The following is a 25,733-nucleotide window of genomic DNA, read 5'->3' on the forward strand; positions in this document are numbered from 1 at the left end:
TCCACCACGTGGCTCCCATGTTGGTTTTCTTGTTCATGTAATGTTAAACTTATTCTGGTACACTTTGATAATAACAACAACAACAACAATAATAATTGATGAAAATGCTACTAAGAACTTCCCAGAATTACTGAACTAGGTAACGGCTTAGGGCAACAAGGCATGAGCACTGTCTAAATTGACCATATAGCTGATCAGTGAGGACAGCTGGGCAGTTTCTGATTTCAGGCCTGCATACTACCTCTTATGCCAGGAACTACCCAATGCTAAAATCCAAGTCCTATCCAGTACTTCAGCCTATGGTTATTTTCATAGACATCCTTAATACCTGCTTAGATCAACAGAATCCAGATGATGAGTTCTACTAGCCAGAGCCTAATTATGAGTCTAAAGTCACACAATTCATTTATGGAACAGGGTGAGTGTGGGACTAGGGAAACTGAGAAGTGGTTAACATAAAGAATCATTAACAGTTAGTCAGGGAAATGACCCTGTGATAAATCACAGAAGTTGTACATGTCTGCAGCACCAGGCTCAGACTCTTTTTCATAATGTAAAGACATCTTTAAAAAACAAAAAACAGAAGGCCAGGAGGTAGTGTAGCAGGTTAAGTGCACATGGCTCAAAGTACAAGAACCAGCATAAGGATCCTGGTTCAAGCCCCCAGCTCCCCACCTGCAGGGGGGTCGCTTCACAGCTGGTAAAGCAGGTCTGCAGGTGTCTATCTTTCTCTCCCCCTCTCTGTCTTCTCTTCCTTTCTTGATTTCTCTCTGTCCTATCCAACAACAATGATATCAATAGCAACAACAATAATAATAACATAACAACTATAAATAACAAGGGCAACAAAAGGGGAAATCAGCCACCAGGAGCAGTGGATACACAGTACAGACACAGAGCCCGAGCAGTAGCCCTGGAGTCAATAAATAAATAAATAAACAAACAAACCATCACTAATCTGCAGAAAAAAGCTAGAACTAAAAGCCATAGAAGATGACTTGGAGGAGGAAACTATTTACTCCTGCCTGGGAAAGTAATGCTGGAGTACCATCAACCCTCCAAGAAAATGCCTGCTGTTAGTATCACGGAGTATAGTAATTCAGGCTCCCTCTGTAGACTGAAGTCTATCATCACTCCACCTTAAAAGGAAAAACAACACAGGTTCCAATATCAGTTATTACACAAAAAAAGTAGACATGGGAGTTTGAGGGAATAGTGGACAACTGGTACCCATGTTCACAGCTTAGCTGCCAAGGGAGACTAGAGAAACAATAAGTGGCATTTTCAGGTGTTAAGATTGATGAGGTAGTGAATTCTCTAAATACAGGCAAGCATTCTAGATGTCATCAAAAAGTACGACTAACAGTGACTTCCCTTACATTTCTTTTCTTATTTATTACTATTACTTTTTTTTTTTAATCTATGGGCTCGGTGCCTGCACTACGAATCTGCTGCTACTGGAGGCCATTTTTCTCATTTTTGTTGCCCTTGTTGTGCCCTTGCTGTTGTTGTTGTTGTTGTTGTTGTTGGATAGAACAGGGTGAAATTGAGAGAGGAGGAGAAGACAGAGAGGGGGAGAGAAAGATAGACTCCTGCAGACGTGCTTCACTGCTTGTGAAGCACCCCCCTACCAGCAGGTGGTGAGCCAGGGGCTCCAACCAGGATCCTTATGCTGGTCCTTGAGCTGTGTGCCATGTGTGCCCAGTACCCCCTTGTATTAACTGGATAGTCCTTTACAGTTGAGACATTTATTTCTCATTGGATGTGTCCAAAGTGTGTAACTCACACTTAACCATCTTCTTTATATTTTGTTTCATATGACCTTTTGGAGGGTCCAAATCAGTGTTGGAGTAAATTCATAACATGGGAAGACTATCTTTTCCAGATATGTCATGAACTTTAAGGCGCCTGTTTCAAGTTAAGAACGAGGCCTTAAAGTTCATGACATATCTAGGAAAGATAGCCTTACCATTCAGCCTTTCCCTTCTGTTTCTACACACTGAAAATGGTCTTTCTTTGGTTTCTATATAGTTCTTTGCAATTTTCAGTTACTGTATTTGGAAGAATATTTCCCTACTTTGTGGCTGGCATCCCCTACTTAATTCTCATTGAAAATTTTCATCCAAGTAGCACTTTTTGTCTACCACACTTTGGAATAACTAAGCAGTTATTTTTTAATGTAAAATAATAATGTAAAAGTAAGCACTTACTGTTTAATGTAAAGATGGTAACATATGAATTCTTTATTGGAGTGTCCCCAAGCACCTAGCATAGTGTGTAAGGCAGTAGATGACACAAAATTATCTAAGAATATATTATGTATTTTCATATTCTCAGCCTATAACAAAGTACCTGAAGGAAAGATGCAAATCAAATGAGAATTTGTATGCTGAATTAACTTATGGCTACCTCAAACACAAACATTGTTCAAATAATTATATTTTCAAAAAAATGTCCCATGAGTAAATAAGTAAAAAAAAAAGTCAAGTTGTATAAATAAAACTTTGCCTAAAGACTCAATATGGTATACCATAACATGTACATCTATTTTTCTGTAAAAAAATGAGATACACACTCATTTGTCTTAGCCATTAGGAGAAGAAGAGGGGGGGGGGAATGTTTTATATGGCATGAAGCAATACTGACCAGATACCTTTTTTTATTTATTCATAAAAGGAAACACTGATAAAACAATAGGGTAAGAGGGGACAACTCCACACAGAACTCTGTATCCCCTCCCCTCCCCTGATAGCTTCCCTATTCTTTATAATCAAAATATGCTTAGACCCAAAATGAAAATTTACAGATTTGTTTGTCATATTCTCTAAATCCAATGATTTCCTTAAATGCAACTAAAAGAAAACCAGGACACAGGACAGGCTACTATGCACTGTCCTTGCTTACAGGTCTCTGTTCACATCTCTCCACCCCTAGTAATAAATAGTATAGTCTGTGAATTTCAGACATCTGTTCATTTTTATGTAGTGTCTTGACATTCACTTCTTTTTTATATTTTTGTTACTTTTTATATTTTATATTTGGATAGTGACATAAATTGAGAGGGGAGAGGGAGATCAAAAGCAAGAAGGAAAGAGCTACACTGCTTCACCACTTGTAAAACATCTCCCCTTTAACTGGGGACAGGAGCTTGAACCAGGGTCCTTGTGCATGGCAGCGTGTGCACTTTAACTGATGCACCACTGCCCAGCCCCTTGACTTCTTATTTTCATACATGTCCCTCTAATTCTTATCTAATTCTTACCAGTGTCTAGACATTGTAGACAAATGATTTCAAATCCTAGAGATTCTTTTTGTCCTCCAAAAGGCAATGTAATCAATGTATAGGAATCAGACACAAAAATTTCAGGAATCCCAATCCAGGGAAGATATTTTCTCCTAGGCATTGGGAGACATACTTAAATCTTTATGCATATGTTTTAACACTAACAATGAAACAACTCAAATCTGAGAGCAGCAGATTAAAATGAACACCGTCAGGGTCACAAAATTTAGTTTGGCAACATATTGTTGAATCTGGATGAACAGAGGAAGGCAATTACTCCAGAAAGCTGTCCGTTCTAAATAATATGCTTCGCTCAAATAATAGTTATGACCCAGGGGCTGGGCGGTAGTACAGCGGGTTAAGGGCACATGGCCCAAAGCACAAGGACGGGCATAAGGATCCCAGTTCAAGCCCCCGGTTTCCCACCTGCAGGGGAGTCACTTCACAGGCAGTGAAACAGGTCTGCAGGTGTCTATCTTTCTCTCCTCCCCTCTGTCTTTCCCATGTCTCTTGATTTCTGTCTGTCCTATTAAAAACTGGATAAAATAAATATAAATATTTTTTAATTTGTTTAATTATCTTTATTTATTGGATAGAAACAGCTAGAAATCAAGAGGGAGGGGTGATAGAGAGGGAGAGAAACAGAGAGACACCTGCAGCCCTGCTTCACCACTGGTAAAGCTTTCCCCTTGCAGGTGGGGACCAGGGGCTTGAACCCGGGTCCTTGCGCATTGTAATACATGTGCTCAACCAGGTGCGCCACCACTGGCCCCTCTAAAATAAATATTTTTGTCTTAATAGCTTCTTATTACTCTAAGAGCAAGGTTAGAAAAATTCTATTTAAAAATTAAAAAAAAAAAAAAGAAAAATTCTATTTTGTGTAGAAATGGATATGTACTCTTTTTATTACTCTTAAAAAATACTTTAGTACTCTTAAAAGAACTGTGATGTAATGGCATATGCTGTATCTCAGTGAGGCATATTCTATTATAAATTTCCAAAATTCAAAAACATTTTTCATTCTAAATTATACCAAAGACATACACACACACACACACACACACACAAATAGGTTCAATCAAGACAAATTATTAGTATTATTATTGAGTAGTAAATCATGGCTTAGTACCATAAAGAAAAAAATGTTTTATTAGATAGCATTCTGTCCTATAATATCCTAATAATTTAGAGAGTAAAAGTATTTTATATATCCAAATTAGTTTAATCATGAAAATGGTTCTGAGAAATGAAGAAGCTTTAAAAAGTTCAAATTCTGTGAAGTTACTGGATGGGTTCATCATTTCTCCTTTGTACTTTCCTTCTTTCTGCACAGCTCAGATATTGACAATAGTTCTTTAAATCTGAATATTTGCAAAATAACATGCCACAACACATAATCAAACCAGCCTTTGTCTTTACTAACTTCAGACGGCATATTTTATGTATGGAGAAATTAAGCCCTTCAGATGTTTAATACCTCTATCTAGCCATGGTAAATTGTTTCATATTAAAGACCATGATTATTACCTTTTATGAACACACAATTTCACATTAGATTTGCTCCAAATGACAGCTTTTTTCTATTCAAAAGATTAGCTGAACCAGCCAAATATCTTCATGAATTCCAAATATCTTTCACACATGACCTCTTCCTTACCCATTCAGCTGTTGAGTTAACAAATATTTATTGACCATCAGCTATGTGCTTCAGGTTATGCTGGATCTGGAGGAAGCAGAAGATGGTTAAAGCAGCCAGAGTGTGTGCTCTCATGGAGTTAATGCCTACTATTACAGACAGATATTAATAGGTGGCATATTTGTGTCCTGAATACATGATGATACTTCAAGTTATTCAGGAAGCATAATATTCATGAAAACAGTTGCTTCTGAAACCCACTCAAATATCTGCCAAATATTATTCCATTCCATTTTCAATTGATGTTATCTACTTTCATGATAGATTTAAATGCTTTTTAGGAAGGCAGCTGTGTCTTCTCTGATGAAGAAACGCTTTCAATATATTATTTAGACCCTTGAAAAAGTGTTTCTCCAGCATAAAAGAACTCCTACTGCAATTATGCAACTCAGATATATAGTATAAAATATAGATGATGAATTGAATGTTTCCATTTAGAAACCACTTAAAGAAAATGTATTCTAAATTCTTGAATGCTAAACATTAAATCATTGGGTGCTTTCCACATATACTTGCTTCATGATTGGAATTTAAAACAAGAACCAAACACACCTGTTATGACTTGGGTGCCTTTTGAAATAAATGTATTTATTTCACCTCGCTAGCCTGCCTTCCTTCTTCCCTTCCTTCCTTCGTTCGTTCCTTCCTTCCTTCTGTTGGACACTTGTCAGACTTTTGGTTATAAGTAATATAAATGAACCATATAATCTTTGCAACATTCAGATTACTATTAAAGGAGCCATCTTTACACTGAATGAAAATTTGCTTCTGGTTCTGAGTGTTGCAGATAGCTTTTTTCTTCTTTCTTTCTAGGCTTGAGGAGCAGAATGAGCCATGTGTTTCCATTATGTTAGACTGACTCCAGAAAGCAATGTGCAAACAAGCCTGTATATTTTTACTGAGCTCTCAATTAGTTTAATCTACGATTGAAATGGACTTTCTAGCTGAGATATCATAAAGCTGAAAGATAGCATGTGTAGGGTAGTGCAGCTTAAGATTATGTCTCATTGTGAGCCTTGCTGGCATTGTCCTGCAACATCATCAGACAAAGCAACTGAGAAAGTGAAGTGCTTAAATGTGACATTGTTCAAGTGAAATGTTTTGTATGATTTTCATTGCAACTCACCTTATATGGTGGTTAGCTTCTGCAACTTTATGTACTATAGCTAACCACCATTTAGAATTATAAAACAGTTAACTTTTACATACAAATAACATATAATGATGTCTTAAGGCATAAATTAGCAGGTTGTGGAACCAGCATGCTATATCTACCACCTGACTGAGCCTTTTCAAATATATACATGAGGAGCTCATAGTTTTAATATCATGTAAGAAAGAAGGAAGAGGGGCCAGGCTGTGGTGCACGTAGTTGAATGCACACATCACAGCATGAAAAGGACCTGTGTTCAAGACCCAGCCTCTCCCCAAGTGGAGCTTTACTAGTACTGAAGAAGTATTACAGGTGTCTCTCTACTTCTCTGTCTTCCCCCTCTCAATTTCTGTCTTCACTACCAAATAAAGGAAAAAGTAAAATAAAAAACTTTTAAAAATAAGGTACTTAGTACTTCCTGACTTTGTAAAGACTTCAAGTTAGCTGTTAATGTGGTAAGAAAATTTATTTTTAAATCCAGATTTGCAATAACATTTATCTAAAAAGAAAAATTACTATCACAATTTTAAAATTGAACAAGTAGAAATTATGTAAATATAGGGTGGAAAACAATAATCACATAAGACTAGAACCAGGGGTTCTGTAGAGGTAGTTGGGTCTAGGCTGCAAGACTTGGAATTAATTGCATTTTGCAGTAACCCCATGTTCTGTGCTGCTGGATGAACTCATAACTTCATCCTGTTCTATTTTGTAAAAACTTGGATGTGTAAAAATGATAATGTAACATGACCCTGGTGAAAATAGAAGTCTGCCTTTGTCATTTATGAAGCAGAGTATCTTATTACCTGAATTTAAGTTATTTAAAAAAAACCTATTACTTGAATTTAAGTTGTTTAAAAATAACCCAGGCAGTAGTGTACCGGGTTAAGCACATGTAGCATGAATCACAAGGACTGGCATAAGCACCCTGCTTTAAGCCCCCAGCTTCCGGCTCCCCACCTGCAGGGGGGTCGCTTCATGGGTGTGAAGCAGGTCTGCAGATGTCTTTCTCTTCCTCTGTCTTCCACTCCTCTCTCAATTTCTCTCTGTCCTATCTAACAACAATAACAATAACAACAAGGGCAACAAAAATGGGGAAAACGGCCTCCAGGAGCAGTGGTTTTGTAGTGCAGACACTGAGCCCCAGCAATAACCCTGGAGGAAAAATAAAGAAAAAATAGATAACATATAATCATGATTATAATTTGTTCTATAAGGGAACCTTAAATTCCTGCCCCCTCCCTTTTTTCCCCAGAGCAATACTCAGGTCTAAATTGTGGTGCTGCTGGGAATTGAATCTCCCTGGGACCTCAGCACTTCAGACATTAAAAATCTTAAAAGTTCTATCACGGGGGCGGTGGCATGGTGGATTAAGTGCATGTGGCGCAAAGCGCAAGGACCGGCGTAAGGATCCTGGTTCGAGCCCCTGGCTCCCCACCTGCAGGAGAGTCTCACAGGCGGTGAAGCAGGTCTGCGGGTGTCTATCTCTCCCCCTCTCTGTCTTCCCCTCCTCTCTCCATTTCTCTCTGTTCTATCCAACAAGGAACAACATCAACAATAGCAATAATAATAACCACAACAAGGCTACAACAACAAGGGCAACAAAAGGGGGAAAAATGGCCTCCAAGAGCAGTGGATTCATGGTGCAGGCACCGAGCCCAGCAATAAGCCTGGAGGAAAAAAAAAAAAAAAGTTCTATCACACAGTAGCTGGCAGTTTTCAGAAACAGGTTTAATAAAAACTAATGCTGAGTCTTCTCCAAGTCAGATACATAAATTATTCACAAGTACACTGAAAAATTCCAGTATCATTATTATGGGATAGCAAATCAAAACTATTATGAGATATTTTATACCTATAAGAATTCCTATATCCAAATAAAGACACCTTGAAACAACAAGCATTGGTGAAGGTGCTAAGTAAAAAGAAACCACATTTCGTTTTGGTGAGATGTATACTGTTATAGTCTCTCTTCTAAATTAAACAATGTGGGAAATCTTTAAAAAGTTATCTCTAAAAATAGAAGTAATGTATACTCTGGCATTGCCATTTTCAGATGGTTATCCAAAGAGTATGAAAACACTGACTTGAAGGGACATGTGCATGTCTATTTTCATAATGGGGCTGGAATATCAGTTTGAGATCATTTACTTATATTGCTGCTAGTTTGTTCTATCAACTTGAATCCTTTGCTGGTACTGAGCCAAGAGTGTTGGTTCCTTTCTTTCTAATGACCTCTTCATGTCATATAGATCACATGGTGGCTCAGAAAGAATCCATGTGTCCCCAGAGAGAAAGAGAGATCAATCGTCTCAGAAGTCACATATAATCACTCCTTTCATACCTTAAGAGCTAAGATAGTCACAAAAGCCTGTCCACTTTCAAACTGAGAGAACAAATTTCATTTGTGAATGGGAAGTGGAGAATTTCTGGAATATAATGGAAACTAGTGACTATTAGTACAACTGTTTTTGAAAATCACTGTGGCACAGAACTCATGAAAGGCATTAGCTACATAGATGAGGAATGCAAAGGTAAGATAGGAAGCAGATACCACGGGAGGGTGGCAGCCAGGTAAATTGGGATTACATGGGTGGTTAAGTAATGGTGTGGGATTTTATATTTTTACCTAGGAGTTTATTTCTAGAAAGGAGGTAAATTGGGAGATGATTGTCTTCAGATCAGAAGAATGGAATTAAAAAGTTCAAAGACACTAGGGGGGACAAAGGCCCCAAAAGATCAGAAGATGAGAGAGTTGTGTTAAGAAAGTAAATCAAGGGAGTTTTTCAGAGAAACATCTAAAAATGTCAAACGCCACCCAGGAGGATTCCAGTAAGAGCAGCTGCAGGTGGGGGCCTCTGGCTTGAACCCGAGTCCTTGTGCATTGTAATATGTGTGCTCAGCCAGGTGCACCATCATCTGGCTCCAAGTTGGTTGTTGTTTAAGTGAAGATTTTTGACAGCCATTATAGCATTTAGTGAAAATGTTTAGAAGAAAGTTAAAGATGCAAGGGAAGTAGAAAGAGCCACATAAAAAAAAAAAGGGGCCTAGGTTCTTTCTAGCCATTCTGTGTTAGCATGGAAACCTCACCATTGGTTGGGAAACTCACGTCATTTGTTGGGTTTATATCCTTCAGTTTGAGAAAATGAGCTAAAACTTTGTTAGTTGATTGGTACACAGTATAGGGATATAAATTATCACATTTTTTGTATATTAATACCCCCAAAGGTCTGTGCCCCTCCCCATCACAATTTTTTCTTTTTATATATTTATTTATTTTCCTTTTTGTTGCCCTTCTTGTTTAACATTGTTGTGGTTATTATAATTGTTGTTATTGATGTCATTGTTGGACAGGACAGAGAGAAATGGAGAGAGGAGGGGGAGAGAAAGATAGACATCTGCAGACCTGTTTCACTGCCTGTGAAGCGACTCCCCTGCAGGTGAGGAGCTGGGGGTTGGAACCAGGATCCTTACACTGGTCCTTGTGCTTTGCACCACATGCGCTTAACCTGCTGCACCACTGCCCGACTCCCCATCACAAATTTTTAATTGACTTGGTATGGCATCTGGAATGTGGCATCTGAAATGAAACTGGGTAACTAGCTGATAAGAACATAGATTTAATTAATTGACATCATTAGGTAAAGAATGAGTGGCTTGTTACAGCGACCTTATACGATATGCTTGTTTACATAATACACAGTCCATGTTATCTCATCAGTGAAGCAAAATATAGAATATGTGCTTAAATTATAATCAGATTGTTTCATTGAAAATATTTCCCTGATTAATGTTTGTATCCAAAAATATGTATCAAACTAATAGCTATTTAGGAACTAAGCATTTATTCTAGTTTGTTTTATGTAACCATGTCATATGAGAACATTAAAATTCAGTTTGTTTTCCTTCTATGTATTCTGAATACATGCACACTCAGCGTAGTCACTCTCATTAACTTATGTATGCAGTTATATAGCTTAAGAAGTTCCATTGTCTGAGTAATTGTATGCTAAACACTAATAGGTACTAATAGATATAAGATTTAAATAGGGGAATTTTGATTGGAGTGTTTGCAAGGCTTCTAATTATGAAATTGTATGCTAAATATGAAAATAATGATAATTTATTTTATTTCATATACTGATTAGTGATTAAATGATAGTTTACATGAGTAGAGGTATAATTCTTCATGACCTCCACCACTCAAGTTCCGTGTTCTATCCCAAGGATAACCAAAGTCTTAAGAGACAGGGTGGCTACTTCTGTTTTGTTTTCTACGTGTTCATGTTCTTCAATCCTCTGTATATGAACAAAACCATCCAGTGGTTGTCTTTTACCCCATACTTATTTCGCTAAGCATAATAGTTCCACTGATTTTGTCCTGAAGGATGCAGTAGCATTTGCTTTATTGGGTTGTCAGAAAAATCATGATGCATTTTTCCGTAGAAAAAAATACATCATGACTTTTTGACAACCCAATAATGGTTAGTATTCCAAACAGTACATGTCCCATAATTTCTTTATCCAGTCATCAGCCAGTGGGAGCACTCCTTGAGTAATGCCGCTCTGAACATACAGGTGTATGTTTCCCTTCAAGTGAGTGTTTTCATGTCCTTTGACATGAATTAATGAAATTATTATTAAATTATTAATGATAGATCCAAAGACAAAGATACAGAGAAAGAACTGAGCACTGCTCACCTCTGGCTTATGGTGGTGCTGGAGGTTGATTGAACCAGGGACCTTAGAGTCTCAGGCATGAACACTTTTTCATAACCATGATGCCGTTTCCCTAGCTCACTATTTTCAAAAGAATAACACTAAACTAGAATTTTTAAAAGGGAATTTAAAATACAAAGTTTTACTCTAAGGCTTACTATCTTTTCAATATTAATTAGGGTGGCCTAGGAGGTAGTGCAATGGATAAAACAGACATTGGGGCTTTTAAGCCTGAAGTTCTAAGTTAATTCCTTGACCTCACATGTGCCAGAGTGATGCTCCATTTTCTCTGTCTCTCCCTCTCAATAAAAATAAACAATAAGGAGCCAGGCAGTCAGACCCGAGTCTGAGGCCTTGCTGTCCACCTGCAGAGGGGACACTTCATGAGTGGTGAAGCACGTCTGCAGGTGTTTATTTTTATCTCTCTATCTCTCTACCCCACCATTCTCAATTTCTCTCTGCCCTATCAAATAAAAGAGAAAAAAAGGAAGAAAAGGTGGCTGTAGGTAGTGGAGGACTTGTAGTGCCAGTACTGAGCACCAGCAATAACCCTGGTGTCAATTTTAAAAAGAAGGAGAAAAGGAGGGAGGTGGGTGGGAGGTAGGAAGGCAAAAAAGGACAGATGGGCCAGATGGTGACGTGCTTTGTTGAGAAAAATATTACAGTGTGCAGGAGCCCAGATTGAAACCCCTGGCCCCACCTCTGCAGGGAGGGGAAAACTTCATGAGTAGTGAAGCAGTACTGCAGGTCTCTCTCTATATCAATCCCTTTCTCTCTCTTTCCCTCCCTCCCTGCCTGTTTATTTCCCCTTTCTCTATTTTTCTCATTCTTTATTCAATAATAAATAAATAAAATATAAAAAAGAAAATGGCATATTTTTATTAGTGATTTATAATAATGGTAGACAGGGTTGTGGGATAAGAGGGGTACAATTTCTGCCACCAGAGTTCCGTATCCCATCCCCTTCACTGCAGGGTTCCCTATTCTTATCCCTTTGGGAGTATGGACCGAAAATATTTATGAGGTACAGAAGGTCTGGCTTCTGTAATTGCTTCTCTACTGGATATGGGCGTTGACAGGTCGGTTCATACCCCCAGCCTGTTTCTGTCTTTCTCCAGTGGGGTAGGTCTCTAGGAAGTGAGGTTCCAGGACTCATTGGTAATGTCATCTGCCCAGGGAAGTCAGGTTGGTGTCATAGTAGCATCTGCAACTTGTAGGCTGAACATCTTTTTTTTTTTTTCTTCCCCCCTCCACAGTTATTGCTGGGCTCGGTGCCTGCACCATGAATCCACCGCTCCTGGAGGCCATTCCCCCCCCCCTTTTGTTGCCTTTGTTGTAGCTTCGTTGTGGTTATTATTATTGCCCTTGTTGACGCAATTCGTTGTTGGATAGGACAGAGAGAAATGGAGCGAGGAGGGGAAGACAGAGAAGGGGAGAGAAAGATAGACACCTGCAGACCTGCTTCACCGCCTGTGAAGCGACGCCCCTGCAGGTGGGGAGCCGGGGGCTCGAACCGGGATCCTTACGCCAGTCCCTGAGCTTTGCGCCACATGCGCTTAACCCACTGCGCCACCGCCCAACCCCCGAAAAGCATCCTTTTTAAGTGAAAGAAAGAAGAGGCACAATAAACTAAAAGAAAATGCTGCCAGATTTAAGTTATTGAATTATGGTTCACAATTTCTTAAAACCTGGGTATAAGAAAACCCAGATATTATAGGATATACATATAAAGGTTAATGTAGTAATTAGTTTTAAGAACATATTACTGCTATAACAAAACAAAACATAGTTTCTTTGAATTACATTAAAATACTTATAAGATAAATGCCTCCAGACCATGCAGTACACTTGACTTCTTAATGAACTTGCTATTAAAGTTGGTAACTAAAATAATAAAATAGAAATATTTAAAACTAGCAGAAATAGAATCTCTAGTGAGTGATAAAATATAAGAATTTGAAGCTTAGTCAATTTTGTTTCACAGTATAAAATACCCTTTAATATAAATGTGTATCTATTAGAATATACTTTAGAAAAAGTCATCTAAATTTGGATTAGAAATCAGTCAGGTCTGGAGTAGAGTAGATAGCATAATGGTTATGCAAAAGACTTTTATGCCTGAAGCACCAGAGGTCCTAGGTTCAGTCCTTCACACCACCATAAACCAGAACTAAGCAGTGATCTGATGAAAAACTTATTAAATAATTAAAAATAAATAGCTTTAAAATAAGCCATTTTATATGTATTATCTTGTATGGGACTTAAAGACTTGTTAAAGGAGATACTAAAAAGGAGAAGGACAAATTACTAAAGGATCTCACTTATAGGTGAGACTTAATTAAGGACAGAAAAGGAAAGCGCAAAGTGAAAAATTGAACTAGGCATGGTGTATTGCAGCAAAGTAAAGGACTCTGATGGAGGAGAGAGAGGGAGAAGATGAAGAGAGTTTTAGGATCCTGTTGCATAATGATATAAAAGGCCCTAAATTGTGGTTGAAAGGATTCTGCAGAGCACTTTCACACAGGGAGATGAGAAGTTGTACCCATGTGTCAACAACTGCACTGTAAACCATTAATCCCCAATAAAACAAATAAATAAACAAATCAGGTAAAAAATGGTAAGAAAATATAGTTAGACAAGATATTACTCTTGTTTTATGGATTTGCTTCATTGTCATTACAATATCCTTACAATGTCCACCTGCTGGAGGCTTGGATAAAGAAAGGAAAAGTGAGAATACTGGCCTGTGGACCTCACCTTAGAACCTCTTACTTGGGAGAACTTGATTCTGTTTGGGTTGTGGAACTGCTTTGTCTCAATTTGATGACCTACTGAGAAGCTAGGACGATGACAGCTATTTACAGATCAGGCATGTTACAATACATATAGATTACTCCAATAATGACTTTCCTTACAGTGTATCTTCTGTCTCCAGACATGATCCAATAGACCCCAAGGTTGCAATAAAAAAAAAACATACAAAAATATAATAGGTTTAGACTGAATAGCAAGTTTAGATCAATTAAAAATTTAAAAAGTGGTCAGGGAAATAATTCAGCCTATGAGAGCACCTACTTTCATGACTAAAAATCCAGAAGTTGAGGGTTCAGTCTTTAGCATCACCTTATATGGAGCTGAGTGGTGTGTTGGTCGTTCATCTCTCTTATCATTCTCTCATAGTAAATAAATAAATAAATCTCTGAAAAAATGGAAAAATATCCATATATATTACAGAGAATAATGGTATCAAAATAATTTCAATATTTCTCCACTAAATACTAGAAAGTATATTGATACATGTAATAAAAATATATAGAAATATTTGATTTCTCACTTTAAAAATTCCCTAGTGTAGTATGTGTTACATTATCATTGTTTATCACACATTACTTCTTTTGAATCTGCTTTCACTTTAATTAAAATCATCTTCTGGAGAAAGGACTGATGTAATATTATGTCATTTCACTCAATGCAAGGCCTTGAGTACAAGTTCAAAAATTCACTGAGTAACAATTAATTGAATACTTCACCTTTTATTTTTACTCTTTGCTTATACTTAATGTTCCTATTTTACCAATGACTGCAAGGTGTTCTAGGTTGTATAGACTGAACTATAGAAGTCAGTAGTTTTTAGAGTGTGCTAATTAATGCCTTTCTTCTCTTGTTTCAGTCTGTTCCCAGTATTCTAGAGGAGTATTTGCCATTTTTGGACTCTATGATAAGAGATCAGTACACACCTTGACCTCTTTCTGCAGCGCCTTACACATCTCCCTCATCACACCAAGTTTCCCTACTGAGGGGGAGAGTCAGTTTGTGCTGCAGTTGAGACCATCCTTACGGGGAGCACTCTTGAGTCTGCTGGATCATTACGAATGGAACTGTTTTGTCTTCCTGTATGACACAGACAGGGGTAAGTGACAACTCCACACCTCCATATAGTAAACTCTTAATTTCAACCCAAAGTGGCATTTTATTTATGTAGCAGAATGTTTTGATTCTTTAGATGACTAAAATAAGAAAATGGTTAGTGTGTATAAATAGCAGTTTTGAAGTTCTCTCGGGGATGCTTTCTAAGTAAATTTCAAATTAACAAGGTTACATGTCATCTACTATGCTGTTTTACTTAGTTGAAATTAAAATCAGTAATTCTTAATACTTGCTCTGGTTATATTTCAGTTATAACCATAAATTTAATATTTATTTTACCAGAAATGCAAATGATTCAGTGTTTGGGAACATATTTAATAGTAAGTTGAACAATTGTATTGAGTTTGGAATACAAATTAAACATGTAATTGAAAGTCTATGACAATGACCATAAAGATTTGGTGGGAAGCTTGTCTACTACCAACTTTTCAATTTATCCTTACCTATCAGACTAAACCTATTAAGAGCTGACCTCATAAGAGAAGCAAAGGTGAAACACTAGTATATTACTGATAACCCATACAATTTGTAGAATGTTTTATATAGCTTGACTTTTTGGTCGGGCATAGATTAAGAAGTTCTCATATATTCATTTTGCTCCTCGTTTTTTTTTTTTTGTTTGTTTGTTTGTTTTTTGTTTTTAACTTAGTGACTAGAGTATAGAAATATACCCAACAACAGATGAGTGGCTGAGAAAGCTGTGGTATATATGCACAATGGAATACTATACAGCTATCAAGAACAATGAACCCACCTTCTCTGACCCATCTTGGACAGAGCTAGAAGGAATTATGTTAAGTGAGCTAAGTCAGAAAGATAAAGATGAGTATGGGATGATCCCACTCATCAACAGAAGTTGAGAAAGAAGATCTGAAAGGGAAACTAAAAGCAGGATCTGACTACATTGAAAGTAGGGCACCAAAGTAAAAACCCTGTGGTGAGGGGTAGACATGCAGCTTCCTGGGACAGTGGGGGGTACGGGTGGGTGAATAAATAAAATAAAATAAATATACCTTAAAATCAAAGTTAGAAAACCACCTATAGGATTTTGTCTTCAGTCATCTGTTAGCATATAAAGATTCCCCACAGGGAGTCAGGCAGTAGCACAGCGGGTTAAGTGCTCCTGACTCAAAGTGCAAGGACCAGCTTAAGGATCCCAGTTCGATCCCCAGGCTCCCCATCTGCAGGGGGTTGCTTCACAAGTGGTGAAGAGGGTCTGCAGGTGTCTGTATTTCTCTCCCCCCTCTGTCTTCCCCGCTCTTCATTTCTTTCTGTCCTATCTAACAATGGCATCAATAACAACAACAATAATAACTACAACAAAAATAAAAAACAACAAGGGCAACAAAAAGAGTAAATAAATAAATAAATATAAAAATTGTAAAATAAGATTACCCACCTGTAAGGGAAAAGGATCACCAGTGAAGCAGGGTTGCAGGTGTCTCTCTGTTTCTCTCCCTCTCTCTTTTTAAATTTTTTTTTAATCTTACAGAATTACATGTCGACAGGGGTTTGAATCCACACCATTCCTACCACCAGAGTCTGAATCTTCTCTCTCCCCACTGCAGTCCACCACAGTTCCCCTAAAGTTGTAGACATGGGCCAGCCATCTTCTCTACAACTATCTGCCCATATTTATACACAGTTGGCCCTTCTTTTTCTGATTCAATCTTCTCTTCCCCTCTAAGCCACTCATGACATCATAGCTACCTCCATATGCCCCTCTCCTTTTCCTTGTCTCTCTGTGGGTGCTGATGGAGCTGGAGTGCAGCATCCTCTTATCTTCCTCCTATCACTTCCTCCCCACTCGGAGTATGGATCAAAGTTGTTTATGGGAAGCAGAAGGTAGGAGTTCTGGCTTATGTAGCTGCTTCTCCGCTGAGCTTGGGTGTTGACAGGTCGATCTATACCCCCAGCTTGTTTCTCTCTCTCCCTAGTGGACCAGAGCTCTGGAGATGTGAGGGTCCAGGACACATTGGTGAGATCATCTACCCAGAGAAGTAGGGGTGGAGTCATGGTGGCATCTGTAACTTGGTGTCTGTAGGGTGGCATGACCTAAGCTGAGACAAGATGGTTAATGAACAAGAACCAAAAAGTAGGATCAGGGCAGATGAGATTAGAGATTTTAGGGTAGAAGAGAGCTTCTCTCTTCACCTCCACCCCTACATCCTATCAATTTCTTTGTCTCTGTCCAATAACAAATTAATTCATTAAAAAACTAAAACCCTTAAAAATATAAAGGTGATAAGAAGACACAAAGTAATCCTAAGAGTAAGCTGCTCTGCTTCTAACCAACTTGCACATGACAAAAGTCACTCTCTAGAATTTCTTAGTTTTCTTCAATACTTGCTTGCTTCAGAAAGAATAGCCAGTCCTTTGTGTTGATTTCTATTATAGTAACTAGCCAAGCCTCAAAAACAGACACCTGTATTCCAAGTAATAATTGCCTTGCATAAATGACAAATGGCAAGTCAGGAAATGTTCATTTTTTTATGATCAGATGGTTCACAGTGCCATGATGTACCTCGCTTCCCAGTATTCTGCATCTTAACCAGATACTTGCAAAGGACAAGAGTAGTTATTTCTCCCTTTGAGTTTGCTGTGCTCATTTTAGGATCAAAAGCTGAATTTATTCCATCTTAGACACTACGTATTTAAACTTACGCATTTCTTTCAGTAGCTGATATAGGAGTTGCAATTATGATCATGAGTGATTATTATTATAAGCATAGTTGAGTAGGAGTCATCCATATTTTGATATTCTGAATGAAGCAAGAAAACCTACAATTAAATATCAAAATGTTTCTAAAATAATGTATAGAACCAAGTGTTAAGTTAAATAGCATGGTACATTTTGATACTTTTCTATAATTCTCTATTGATTAAATGAACTTATTTGAACATTTTCCCTGTTGAAAGTAGCTTCCTAGCCCCCAGCTCCCCACCCGTGTGTGTGTGGGGGGGGGTCACTTCACAAGTGATGAAGCAGGTCTGTAGTGTCTGTCTTTCTTACTCCCGCTCTACTTCTACTTTCCTCTCTTGATTTCACTCTGTCATATCCAAAAAAAAAAGAAGAAGAAGAAGAAAGAAAGAAAAAATGGCCACAGGAGTAGTGGATTCATAGTGCAGTGATAACCCTTTAGGAAAGAAAGAAAAAAAGATAGACAGAAAATAAAGTAGCTTTGTTATTATGATGTTGAATTTCTACACAAATGAGTGGACCATGACTTTCTGATGCATCATAAGTCATTTGTTTTGGTAGAAAAGTGAACCTCTATCATTTCTTAAATCTTGATCCCTATTTTGATATAATGATTTCTCTAAAATACACTGTATTACAGATGAAAGTAGTATTTTTATTCTTTTTCAAAATACTTATTTATTTATTCCCTTTTGTTGCCCTTGTTGTTTTATTGTTGTAGTTATTGATGTCATTGTTGGATAGGACAGAGAGAAATGGAGAGAGGAGGGGAAAACAGAGGGGGGAGAGAAAGATAAACACCTGCATTCTCTGCAGGTGGGGAGTCAGGGGCGGGGCGGGGGGGGGGGGCTCCAACCAGGATCCTTATGCTTGCCAGTCCTTGTGCTTTGCACCACCTGTGCTTAACCTGCTGTGCTACTGCCCGACTCCCAAAAGTAGTATTTTTATGTTGAATTATAGTCTGTAAAAGGAATGATACTGGGGAAGCAATTACAGAAGCCAGACCTTCTACCTTCTGCAACCCTCAATGACCCTGGGTCCATGCTCCCAGAGGGCTAGAGAATGGGAAAGTTATCAGGGGAGGGGGTGGGATATGGAGATTGGGTAGTGGGAATTGTGTGGAGTTGTACCCCTCCTACCTTATGTTTTTGTTCATTAATCCTTTCTTAAATAAAAAATTTAAAAAAAAAGGAATGATACTTTATATTCTCTAAGACCTGTGTTATAGTCTTGATCTACCACTGACCAGCTGTGTGACCCTAAGTATAGTTTTGTATACAGTTGTTAAATAGGAAAGCAAGATGAAAAGCTAAAAGAAGAAGCAACAAAGAAAGAAAATCAGTTTAACATGATATTATTGTCTTTAGGGCTCATTAAAACTACCTTAGATTATGTATGTCTTATAGTCCAAATAATCTATTTCATCCTGGAAATGTGAATGGAAGGATGAGACAGTATATGGTATAACTGAAACTTATCATTTATTTAATTTTACTTATTCATTTATTTTGGATAGAAATATAGTGAAATTGAGAGGAAATGGAGAGATAGAAAGGGAGAGAAATATTTTTTTGTGGAGGGCATGAGGACTTTGCCATTTTACTTCTAAATTTGGGGATTTTACTCTCTCTATATATACATACATGCCTTTTATTTTAATACTGTCTTAAATCTTTTATCAACAAAAGGTGAAATCTGTATAGCACAGAAAGGAAAAATGGAGAAAAAGAGGCATGAAACACCATTAAATAGTTTTTCTAATCATGTGTGTTATATGCTATATATACATTAAATATGTATGTCCTTGTATGCCATTTTTCTGATTAACCTTTGAATAATATATAACTTACTCTTGTCAAACGCCCATGTTCTTTTTTTTTCCACCAAGTTTATCACTGGGGCTTGGCCTATACTACAAATTCACCATTCCCAGTGGCCATCTTTTCCTTTTTATTTTCTTTCTGTCTTATTAGAACAGAGAGAAAGTGAGAGAGATGGGGAGACAGTGAAGTAGAGAGAAAGGTAGACACACCTGCAGACCTACTTTGTCACTCGTGAAGCTCATAAAATGTCCCCCCTGCAGGTGGAGAGCAGGGGCCAGAACCTGGGTCCTTGCATATAGTATATGGTAACATGTGTGCTCCACTGGGTGTGCCACCGCCCAGTGTCTCTGTTCTTTTTGTCTTCTAATATATGCATCATAATGACTTAATTCACATGCAAATAAAATAACTCCTGTCTGCTGCTTTTGTATGGAATGATCATGGGTAATGAAACACCTGTCAGATAGCTTGGAGCCCCTCAGAGAGGAATATACAGTATCCATGGGACAGATTACTTGTCCCATTCAGTCTCTCCACTTCCAAATTGTAATCAAACAGCTACCATTAGTTGTGCCATTTAAAATGCTTGAGCTTCATTTTTCTTATTATAAAGATAATTAGGGGGCAGACAGTGGTGCACCTGGTTGAAGACACTATTATCATGCACAAGGACCTAGGTTCAAGCCCCAGGTCCCCACCATTCCTTAATTATAGAATTAACGGTTTTAAGGCAAATGCTGGATACTACATCATGCAAATGTGTTGAATTTTAATAAGGAGATTGGATTACAACATGAAATCCAAACTATGAGCTGAGAAAATGATGTGATCCTAAAACAGGATAGTGAAGAAGAGACCAGAGCAGGATCAGTGAAAGAAAGAAAGAAAGAAAGAAAGAAAGAAAGAAAGGAAGGAAGGAAGGAAGGAAGGAAGGAAGGAAGGAAGGAAGGGAGAAAGAAAGAAAGAAAGAAAGAAAGAAAGAAAGAAAGAAAGAAAGAAAGAAAGAAAAAAAAAAAGAAAAAAAGAAGGAAAGAAGTGCAGTGGATTAAAGGAAATTCATAACTGTTCTAGTTCTGGCAACAGCCTTCTAAACATTCATATGAAGGGATACAGAAACAAATAGAGGGATGGAGGTAAAGCAAACATAAGGGTTTCCATCAGTGTTTGTGCTGTATTTGTTTGTAGTCACTTTGGAATTAGATACTTACCAACCTTCTAACAAATCATCTGACTGCCTTTTCATACCTCTCCATGAACTTCCTATCCACAATAGTGTTCAGTCTGAATGAAAGATAGGAGTACATCTGGATATGATCTTTGGCAATCCTCCTTCCTGGAAAGGTCACATAATGCTTGTCCCATGAAAATTCAGACTTCCAACAAATAAATTACAAAATAAATGTAGGGAAGTTCAGTAGTCTTCTGATTTTTCTTCAGCCATGAAGAAATGGTAATTTTTTTTCAGAAATTCAAATCGAATTTTTTTTCTTAAATTCTAATTGGAATCTTAATGCTTTTTTATAAATGTTATTTTATATAAATTTTATGTGCTTGAGTCCTGAACATACGCTAAACCTGTCATTTGAGTCATTCAACCTTGTCTGAGTACCACAGAAAGGGAGCATATTCTTGAGAATTATTATACTTGTGGAATGTAGAAGTAAATGTTTTAGCAGTTTTCTTACCCCGGAAAAGTACAAACTGCATAGGATTCCTCACTGTTTACATCTTTCAGTCACCCACAACTTTTCAAGACAATGAGCTTCCAAATGACTTATGACTTCGTAACAAATTCTGCATTTTAAAAATGCTGTCTAACAAAAGATCTAGGAGGAGGGAGGTACACTTTCTTCTTTAGAATTCAGATTGAACACATGGCTTCAAGATAACTTATATGTTCTCAATAAATTGTAATGTACAATTAAGGCTGAAATTCTTTTTTTTAATTATTTTATTTTATTTATAAAAAGGGAACACTGACAAACCATAGGATAAGAGGGGTACAACCCCACACAGTTCCCACCACCAGAACTCCATATCCCATCCCCTCCTGATAGCTTTCCTATTCTTCTTTTATTATTACTATTTATTTATAAAAAGGAAACATTGAGAAAAACATAGGATACGAGGGGTACAACTCCACACAATTCCCCCACCAGAACTCTGTATCCCATCCCATCCCCTGATAGCTTTCCCATTCTTTAACCCTGAGGGAATATGGACCCAAGGTCATTGTGGGATGCAGAAGGTGGAAGGTCTGGCTTCTGTCATTGCTTCCCTGCTGAACATGGGCGTTGACAGGTTGATCTGAACTCCCAAGGCTAAAATTCTTTAGAGGCTGCATTTTTTTTCCAGAGCACTGCTCAACTCTGGTTTATGATTGTGCAGGGGATTAAACCTGGGACTTCATAGCCCCAGCCATGAGTCTTTTTGCATAACCATTATGCTATCTCCCTCCACCCAAGGTTGAAATTCTTACAGTGGACAATTTAATTCAGAAGTCAGGTTTACTAAGCTGATGTGTCTTACAATTTATTTGCCACATATAATACATTTGTTCTCTTGGTTGTGACAAATAGTAACTACCTGACAAAATCAAAGGGACTTCTTGGATGTAGTATATAAATTCCTTATAGTTGAAGTTATGACACCACCACCAGTCATTCATGTACAAATGGAAATAGTTCCATAATTCTTCAATTCTGTAGCCCAGGTATTGTCACTGGAGAGTGCTCATACAATCACAAGGTTAAGTGCCTAGATTGAAGTCCCAAGCTTATTACACATTTAACCTTGGGTAAATCATAATACACTACTAGACTTATTTGTAGTCTAGGAAAATAAACAGTCAAATCTATTGAGTCACTATAAATTTTTTTTAAAAATTGCTTACAAAGTTCCCGACATGCAGTAAAATACTATTTAAGTTATAGTGTTAGTCTAAAACAATATTTTTTAAAAAAGAAATTTGAAGGTAAAATTTAAAGCACTTCAACAGTAATTTTTTTTTTGCCTCCAGGGTTATTGCTGGGTCTTGGTGCCTGCACTATGAATCTACTGTTCTTGGAGGCCATTTTCCCCCCTTTGTTGCCCTTGTTTTATCGTTGTTGTGGTTATCATTATTGATGTCATTGTTGTTGGATAGGACAGAGAGAAATGGAGAGAGGAGGGGAAAACAGAGGGGGAGTAAAAGATAAGACACCTGTAGACCTACTTCACTGCCTGTGAAGCGACCCCCCTCCCTCTGCAGGTGGGAAGCGGGGTGGCAGGGTGGGGGCCTACAGGTGGGAAGCAGGGGAGGTAGCGATGCTCTACCAGGATCCTTAAACTGGTCCTTGTGCTTTGCACTGCGCCATGTGCACTTAACCCGCTGTGCTACCACCCGACCCCCAGTAAAAGTTTTTAAGGAAATAAAATTTATTTTAGTAAAATAAAAATAAAATCTTTCCAAGTGAGTTAAAACCCTTTCTATCTACTCCCATACTATTCTACTGTGTCTGTCAAGCTTGTAATTCTCTTGTTTCAATCTGTGCCTTTGGTATCAGATTACTTGAAGTTTGTAATTAAGGGACTCTACCTTTCTCATTGTGTATCCTTAAACAAGGACAATTCCCACCACACAAGCACAATGAATATGAATGAATGAATACTACAATCTCAATCTCACTTATATTATAATGACTTCAAAATCTGTATTTGAAATTTAGTAGCCAGCTTTGAATCAGGCTCATTTTAATAGTAACTATTGAGTGTTCCACCTGTAACTTCTTCTTCTAGCGTTTGCCCTTCTTCCGTAGCCAGTCAACAGTGTCAGGTTGAGCCTGATGTAAAGTTTCGAGACCTCCTTTGAATCTGGAGAGGTGGCAGTCGTTGACTATGTGGGTCATAGTCTGTCTGTAGCCGCAGGGGCAGTTCGGGTCATCTCTGGCTCCCCAGCGATGGAACATAGCAGCGAACTGGCCATGGCCTGTTCAATAGCGATTGAGGAGGGCCCAATCATAACGTGCTAGGTCAAAGCCGGGTTGACGCTTGCAGGGGTCTGTGATGAGGTGTTTGTTCTTTACCTCAGCTGACTGCCAACTCTGTTTCCAAGAGACTGGAACAGAGAAGTTCAGTGTAGGTGTAGGGGACCAGATTGGGTGACGAGACGTCAAGCGTTGGACAGGGTGGGCGAAGATATCCTCGTATATTGGCAGGTCCGGTCGAGCGTAGGCGTGGGAAATGAACTTAGATGATGCCGCATCCCGACGAATATCTGGCGGGGCGATGTTGCTAAGAACTGGCAGCCATGGAACCGGGGTGGGACGGATGGTTCCAGAAATTATCCTCATGGAGGAATATAATTTGGAATCAACCAAGTGGACATGGGGGCTACGGAACCATACTGGGGCACAGTATTCTGCAGTGGAATAGCATAATGCCAGAGATGATGATCGTAGTGTGGAAGCGCTCGCGCCCCATGAGGAGCTGGCCAGTCTTGCAATGATGTTATTCCTCACACCCACCTTTGCTGCAGCACCTGTAACTAAAGACTGTCATCAAGTGTTATAGTGTCATCTACCCCCTTAAACTAGATCCTTTTTATATCTTCTCATAAGAATCTTCTTACTCTTTTTATTTTCTCTCATGCAACTATATCCAACTAATCTTGCCAAATACATAGCACATAAAAATAGGGCAAGTAAGTTCTTATTAAGACAGTCATTATCACCATCATCATATAAAAGACTGCACTCTAAGTATTTTCCAAAGTTTGTTTTAAGGATTATGTGCTAACAAGCAAGCATTCTCATCTACAGTAGCTCAGCATAAACACAAAATTCTATCACTTTAGTACATAAAGAAAAAAAAAAAAAAGAAAGAAAATTGCTCTCTGGATTCTACACTTTGTCTACCAGCAACTTGCCAAAATAAAAACTCATGGAGTATCCTAGTTAATGTCTTATGATTTCTCACTTCATTGTAAATCATTTTGCTCATACCACATGAATTTTAGAGAGTTATAGAAAAGATACTTCCCTAAGAATTCTAGCTTGGAAAAATTTGAACTATGACTCATAAAAAGCTCTTCTACTTTTAAGCATCTTAAAATATCCCTCCAAATACAGGCTTAAAAAGCCAATTCAGAAATAAACAATAGAGTCTGAAATTAATATTAGCACTTTGTCAGTGATAAATGTAAAGAATATTTTTCTGTAGTTCCCTATTAAACTTATTTCTGTTAATTGTCATATAAATTTCTTTATAAAATGTATGCTATTTGGAGGATTTCACCAATTTTTAAATTTTGTTTTAAGTTTTATATTCTCTGTATTACATTTTCTACATTTTTATCAGTTATTTAAAAAGTTAATGGTGCAAAACCATAGAGTCTGGCCTGTTGAGTCTACAAAATATCCTTATAAAGTGAACTTATATTAGAAATTCTCTCTTGCCACAACCTCCCTCAATCCAACTAAAATCTGCATCCATTTACATAGAAACTCTAATTATATTAAGAAGTTAGCCAGTTAAAATAGCCAAATGGTCACTCAACAAGAATTAACAACTTAAGTATATGTTAAGACAGTTGATGTTTTTGTTTTTGTGTTTTGCCACCAGTGTTATCACTGGGGCTCAGTTGCCCACACTAGGAATCCACTGCTCCTAGCAGCCATTTTTTCCTCAATTCTTTCTTTCCTTCCTTCTTTCTTTTTTTCTTCCTTCCTCTCTTTCTCTCTTTCTTTCTTTCTTTCTTTCTTTCTTTCTTTCTTTCTTTCTTTCTTTCTTTCTTTCTCCCTTTCTGTCTTTCTCTTCTTTATTAGACAGGACAGAGAGAAATTGAGAGGAGCTAGGGAAATAGAGGGATAGAGAAAGCTAGACACCTGCAGATCTGCTTCATGGCTACTGAAAGCATCCTCCTTGCAGGTGGACAGCAGAGACGAGAAGCAGGGGCCTAAACCCTGGTCCACATATGGTAAGTAATGTGTGTGCTTAACTAAGCGTGCCACCAAAGGCCGTTGGTTTTAAAAAATTAAACAATGGGGAAAAGATTTAAAGAGAAGGGACTTTTATTTTATCAAGAAATAGCCTTCTTAATGTTATCTGGGCTGATCATTATTATTTCTTCTCTAAACTTGTGGGAGCAAGTTGGGTGTGATCCTTGTTAAAACCAGGATATCAGTTGAAGCCATGCAGTTATCATTTCAAAGTCAGTACTACCAGTTGGGTTGTATAAGTCCAGCCCCAGAATTAGGTGACCATCATGGTTATTTAGTCTGTATAAACCATAGCAAGGAGATAGATTAGTGATATATATCATTTCATGTCTGTATAAATAAGATGTGGTTAATTATTACTATTCAACTAGTGTTGAACTTCTTGCCTTAGCAATTAAGCAAGAGAAAGGAATTAAAAGGATAAATATCAGAAGAGAAGAAGTTAACTGTTAC

At 37.8% G+C, this 25,733-nt stretch overlaps 1 protein-coding gene across 12 annotated transcripts in view; it reads left to right on the top strand.

Moving 5' to 3' along the window:
- GRIA4 (glutamate ionotropic receptor AMPA type subunit 4) overlaps window positions 1-25,733 on the top strand; it is a 301,414-nt gene that overhangs the window by 69,931 nt on the left and 205,750 nt on the right. For all 12 annotated transcript variants that reach the window (XR_009546725.1, XR_009546726.1, XM_060179757.1 and 9 more), the window contains one exon: window positions 14,522-14,761. Coding sequence is in view for 10 of the 12 variants with exons in the window: in XM_060179757.1 (XP_060035740.1) it covers window positions 14,522-14,761 (240 nt within the window). In the remaining 2 variants the exon portion in view is untranslated. The remainder of the gene's footprint in view (window positions 1-14,521; window positions 14,762-25,733) is intronic.

Source organism: Erinaceus europaeus, chromosome 20, assembly GCF_950295315.1.
Source record: "Erinaceus europaeus chromosome 20, mEriEur2.1, whole genome shotgun sequence".
Lineage (NCBI taxonomy): Eukaryota > Metazoa > Chordata > Mammalia > Eulipotyphla > Erinaceidae > Erinaceus > Erinaceus europaeus.